A 6,327-nucleotide genomic window follows, 5' to 3' on the forward strand; every position below is an offset into this window, starting at 1 on the left:
TAGTATGTAGGCTTCTGCTGCCGAACTGACAGCAGCACATCTACTGCCAGCACTACAGCTGCACCTGACTGCCCCCAGCCCAAGTCAGTACCTGAGACCCAAACGGGGCTGGAAAATCCAACAGCTACCACTGGCCTAACCGTAACCCCAGAGCCGACACCCCAGACTCCCCATCAGAAGAAAAACACTTCTGCAGTGTCAGTCAATGAGGATCCAGTTCAGAAGATTATTGAGCTGTCTTTCCCTCATGTTTTAATGTAACATTGCTTAGTCTCACAATATGGCTGAGTCAATACCTGGCTGCTTGCTTCTTAATGAGTCATCTGCTGAGATCTTAATCCGGTCTACTCAGCACTCTTCAGCTCAGTGATGTGGTAAAAACACAGGCCTCTGAGGTTATTCGCTGTTTTCAGATTGTACTACTGTTTGTGAGGACACTGAGAATGAGGTGTGTATGCGAATTGATCTCAATCTGGTAATAAGATATAGAGGAATAAACAGAGGACAGAAGCTATGGCCTTCATCCTCTTGAAACAAGGGTTTCCAATTTGACCCCAAATATGTCCTGAACAACAGTGTGAGAGAAAGTAGGGGACTTTAGTGTGAGTGTATATAACTAAACAGAGAGAACTCTTTTTATAAGCAGTCATGCTTAGAATAAACTGTTAAACCTGTATTTACGGATTTATTTGTCCACTTGGGGGCAGCAAAAACACGACAACAACACTGACACATTTTCACCATTTAAATTGAAATGGTGAACTTGTTTGCAAACAGTTGTTTATTGTTACATCTAGAAAATAGCTTCTGACTGTGACACTGATGAGAGTAGTAAGGGTGAACCAAAACAGTAAATTGAGGGCAGTTAAACCAAAACAATGAGCTTAAAGACGCTAAAATGTTCAGTAGAGCTGAGGGGAAATGCAGAGTCGGGTGACAATTCTCTGTGGGATTACAAGCAAGCGATCCTTTTCACATTACATGTAGGCATTTGATCCATTGTTAATATAAAAATAGTGATTATTGCAGCTTTAAATAAAAGCTGAAAGCATCGTCACTGTTGGGGAATGATTTTAAATGTTATTAAACTATTATTTAATTTAAGCAAATGTATAGAGACAAAAAAATAGGACAATATGAACTTAATGTGTAATGTTTTGTTGAGTCTTGAGTCATTAGTTGTGTATGCGTGTATTAAAAAGTTGTTGAAAGTATTGGTAGACCATCAGTTGACAAGGGGATAGGTAATATAAGCTGTGTTGGAAGTGTGGACTGCAGTGATTGAAAAATGTTCAATGAATGATATAATGAAAGAACCTCATATCTCCCACATGTCAGCTTAGCAGGAGCAGCTGACAGCCTGGTTTTCAGTGTGATTGCAGTGTAATTTTAAATGTATTCAAAAGCTCATAGTGGTACAATTTATCCTACTATTTAAATTTAAACAAGAAAATAACCAACATTTGGATTTGTGGTTATATAAAGGAGTGATATAACAAAACATTTTATCATTTAGGATCATAATGACTAAATGATGCTTACACTTTAAACTCAGCATCACATTGCTGTGACTAAGTTAATATACTTCATTTCATACAGTGAAGATTTGATGATGTGCAGAAATCAGCACTGCCTTTTTTTCAACATCCTTGTTGGTGCCTACAATGTATTGACAGAATACCTTTACTGGAATTGAAGTCACATAATTTATTGCCTGTTAAAACATTCAGAATCAATGACAGAAAGGTGTAGAAAGGGGCTGGTACTCAGTGAGTATTCGTGACCTCTGGTAGTCTGTGCTGCCCTCTAGGCCCAAGAGAGTGCCAACACATGCAGTACAGCACATTGTATTTACTGTACATTTTCCTCTGTTCATTTTCATGCAGTTAAAACCTGCATCTGGGTCACAATTATACAACTGTATACAATTGTATTTTTACACTACCATAAACCATAAGTGAGAAAATCACAAAAGTGAAACCATATTAGGTTTCTGTCATCAAATAGGCCCATTGGATATTAAGCTAATTTATTTTAACAATGTGAAACTTTATTTTGAAAAACTTGAGAAGGTTAAGATGTCCTGTTGGTTAAAAATGCAGTTGAACCAGAAAACAAGAGTTACAAAATGTGTTCACAAGCATCCTTATCTCTGAAGGGTCTTTGACCAAAGCATTCAATCGATAGCAGCCCCATAAAAGCCCGTCTGTAACTATGCTAGTGCATTGTGTACATCCAGTGGATGTTTAATTAGGCTCCTTACTGTACGTTTCCAAACAGCAGATGGTGCCATAGTGCAAGTTGAAATCACTTTACAGTTGAGGGTACAGTTCAGCATGAAATAATCTCATATGCTTGAATTTACAGTGAGGTAATATAAAAGGACTAAGAATGATTTGAAATTTCCTTGTGTGAATGTGCTTTTTAAAGTGAAACCAATCTCTACATCTCCCTGTCTTCCCGGGTCACCAAGTTGGGTAAATCTAGTAATTTGGGCTTCTTGCCATATCCTCCAGCTTCTTCCTCTCGGTTTGGCACTTATTCAGGCAGTCTTCACACAGGATGCTCTCCTTGACCAGGTAAAGCCTCTCTGTTATCCTGAGTGACTCTTGGCTGGGGTCCTGCTTGGCGAAGATGGGGTTCCTGTCCAGGTTGACCCTTTCCAGCTTGTTCAGCTTCGAGAGGCAGCCAGGGACGCGGGTGAACCGGTTGTCAGAGAGGCCGATGTGGCGGAGCTCCTTCAGCGCACCGATGGAGCCGGGCAGAGCGTCCAGCTGGTTGAGGCCCAGGTTGAGCGTGTGGAGTTTCTTCAGCAGGCCGAGCTCGCTGGGGAGGCTTGTCAGACGGTTGTTACACAGGTTCAAAACCAGCAGGTTCTGGAGACGGCCGATAGTCACAGGGAGCTCCTCCAGCTGCAGCAAAAACAGTAATTACATTCTGTAATACACAGCATGATGTCACACAACGATTTACACATTACAATTTCAAATTACATCTATTTCCAAGAATTTGTGAGTAACTTTTTCTTTTTTTTCCCTTCATGCTCTTTTGTTTTAATGTACTGTTACGTGCACATTTATTCAGAAAATGTTCTGTATAAAAAGGAGTATTTATCAAACACCATGGCATTCAACCAGACACTTATCCATTATCAGAAAAGGCATTTTGGCTGCTAAATTACACATCAAACATAACGGTCACACAACAAAGCCTTCATTGTTTCCGTTTATCTTGTGCTTGTGCTTGCATGGTGTATACAGTATGTGTAATAGAATATATGTACACTAACTTCACTAGCTAATACATCCACAGTACACAGAGTGGGAGAAACAGGAGGTCAATAGGGGCCCACAGCTCATTTTTGCCCTGCGCCCCCCTAGAGGGTTAATCCAGCCCTGCATAAAACATACAGTGGCACACAAACAATGAACATACAAATATAAAAAGATGCCATCCAAGGACCCAAGAAGCCAGTTCCACTGTACCAGACTGAGTGCAAAATTATCCTTTTTGAAACTCACTACTGAAAGTGAAGATAATACACAATGAGACATTTAAGAGCTATCCTTAATAGATAAGTTTGCTTGTGTCTGAAACTGGAACACGGCAGAAATAAACCACAAATGAATTGTGTATCGCCGTAATAATGACAAAAAAGCAATTTAGTATTATAATTCCATACGGTTGGGGGACTTTTGAGAGTTAGATGGGAAACAAAACGTGCTAAAACTGATGTCGCAGTCATAGAGGTCCTGACTTTAATCCTAAGTGCGGGTCAACCTTCAAAAGCATTGGAACCTACACTTCCCAAATGCAACTTAATACCTTCCTTGCATGGTAAACAGGCTTGTCAGTCAAACTCACAAGCTCAGTGGCAAGTGCAGGCTTTTGGTTATAAATTTGCAACTCCAAGCCCAAGTCGAAATAACCCTGATGACTCCACACGGCGGAAAGTAACCTTTATGTGTAAACATCGGCACAATGGCCCTTTACTTAAAATCCTGACAACTGGCTTTTAATTATACTACATTTGTGAGCCTACGTAAAAATAAAAAGAAAAGACTATTGAGGTTGCAGTGGCATGTATGTGAATGTGTGTTTTGTTTTTGCTCGGGGCAAGTCACTAGTCTGACAGTATTTTATCACTCGGTTAACAAAGACATATAGTCAGATAAACCAAAGACTCTCTTTGAAGCATTTTCCCCTCAGTTTTCTGTCCTACTCACATAGTTGCTGTGCAGATCTAAGACACAGATGTTGATGAAATTGTCAATAAAGTCTGGGAGCTTTCTGATCAGGTTCCTGCTCATGTCCAGTTCGTCCATTTCGCACAGCTTCTGGATGCACCTTGGCACCGTGGTGATCTCCTTGAAACTGAGATCCAGACAACGTTTACCGTCCAATGACAACTCCACGCAGTTCTGAGCCATTTTCAAGGTGATTGTCTTACTTTTAGCCTGTCTGGTTTTCTTTCCCTTGGCCATTCTGCTGCAGGGGGACACGGGACAGTGACGGAGGCTGTAGTTAACACTATTCAGTAAGCCGCTGTGACACAGGAGTTGACAGTGGAACCTGTCTGCAAGATTATGTTACCCAACACAGTCCAGCCAGCTGAAACAGTAGACAAAGTTGAGTTTTACCTTTCTCCTTAGATAAAATACCCATCACATCATCACCCATTGTTCCATGACAAAGCAAATGAACACACCTTGCACAGGCTTTATTCTACAATGTGTGATCAGTGTACAGAACAGTTTAAGAACAACACTATGTTAAATCAAGGACAGATTGTGTTTAAAATAGCTTGTTCCGAAGATTGACTGTATTTCCTAAATTGCCAGAAAAACATTGTGATTCCTACTGTGTCAGAATAAAATAAAAGGAGAAGAGGAAGTGTTTAAGGCACAGATGTCTTGCAAATAATTTTATGATCAAGAATCTTTGATTTCTTTCTAGTGCAAGATAAGTGATTAACAAGAAGACATACAGTATATGTTACATGACAAGGCAATACAGAGAAACAATAACAAAAAGGGGGAGGTACCTGAGTAAATTTGAGATTTCTCATTTAGAATCTTTGATTTCTTACCAGCATTAATGAGTCCACTTCCTTGGATCCAGTACACTGAGTCCCAGGAAAGAGGCAAAAGGGAATAAGACTCCAAACACGTTCTGCAGTTTGAGGGTCACCTGACTATCTCTTTCTCCAGCCTGAGACTTAAAAACTAGCCAGATTGTTGTAGTTAGAGCAGGAAAGAGGTTACATGTTGCCTGGACTCACTTGGCCAGACATGGGATTTGTTTTCTTTTGTTCCCAGGCAACTGCTGTTTGGTCTCAGTAGACTTTATGGCTGTGAGCAGCTAAAGCAGGACAGTTTGTTCTTTTGGTGTCTGTATTTGGAAGACAAATTTAAAAAATGACGGTAACTGTTTCTAGGATTATTCTGTTTCAAATAAAAATGACATATAAAGGTGTCAATGTTGTTCACTGATTGTATAAGGAAGTGAAGGCGTTAGGCTTTCCAGACCTCTAAAAAAAAAAAAAAAGAAAGCAGTGAGACTGGTCTGCTGATCACAAATAGGATTTTGATGAGCTTCAGTGAAAATCCCAACCTGGTCCGAAAGACTGATAAGAGCAAAATCATGCAGTGGATTTTGTATCCTGGTTATTTATTTATTTTTTTACTGCTTTCAAACCTCATCACAAAACCTTAACTATTACAGTTTCACTCCAAGAACAGGTCTCTATAAATCTCCATGTAAGTCAAACCTACACATGACTTTATATTCGCTTTTTCTGGGCACAATAAGTTAATTAACAACTGTAAGAAATATTGCTGGTGACATGTTAGTGGTTCACTTACAGTACTAGCAAAAAAAAAACATTGTCCAAAAAAGGAAATTTATGTAGTAATCTAAAATAAATGTATGTGTAACAAAAATCTCTGACTACTACACAAGCCTTGTTTTATGTCCCAAAATAAAGCAAAACTGGATTTTTTCCCTCTCTAATTGATCCAAAAAGTCCCTCATGCTCAATCATTAAGTGAAATGTCAATCTGATTTCTGAATGCTTGTTTATGGGGGTAGAAAACCAAAATGTCCAAAAATGCTGTGTTCATGAAAGTGAAATAATAATAATATGATAATATCTTTATTTATATAGAACTTATCAAAACAAAGTTACAAAGTACTTCACATAGCAAGCAAAGAACACATAAGACGCTTTCATGTGAGTTACTATATTAAACATTTTGGTAAGGGAAGTGGCTGAGAAAACTTTAGTGCTATTCTATGCGCATAAAAAATGCACGTAAAAAAACATAT

General features: G+C 39.1%; 1 protein-coding gene across 3 annotated transcripts; it reads right to left on the reverse strand.

The window, feature by feature from the left end:
• Nucleotides 1-763: 763 nt before the first annotated feature.
• On the reverse strand, nt 764-5,411 carry lrrc18b (leucine rich repeat containing 18b). 3 transcript variants are annotated; one of them, XM_044179472.1, is made up of 3 exons: nt 5,090-5,411; nt 4,227-4,485; nt 764-2,912 (listed from the first exon to the last, which is right to left on the reverse strand). In XM_044179472.1, the coding sequence occupies exons 2-3, from the start codon at nt 4,482-4,484 to the stop codon at nt 2,484-2,486; spliced, it is 687 nt and encodes a 228-aa protein (XP_044035407.1). In that variant the 5' UTR covers nt 4,485; nt 5,090-5,411; the 3' UTR covers nt 764-2,483. The 3 variants fall into 3 exon arrangements, with proteins under 3 accessions (XP_044035407.1, XP_044035406.1, XP_044035405.1); XM_044179471.1 differs by having other exon boundaries at nt 4,227-4,488; nt 5,090-5,410; XM_044179470.1 differs by having other exon boundaries at nt 4,227-4,611; nt 5,090-5,408.
• Nucleotides 5,412-6,327: the final 916 nt, after the last annotated feature.

The sequence above is a fragment of the Siniperca chuatsi genome, linkage group LG20 (assembly GCF_020085105.1).
Source record: "Siniperca chuatsi isolate FFG_IHB_CAS linkage group LG20, ASM2008510v1, whole genome shotgun sequence".
NCBI classification, from domain to species: Eukaryota; Metazoa; Chordata; class Actinopteri; order Centrarchiformes; family Sinipercidae; genus Siniperca; species Siniperca chuatsi.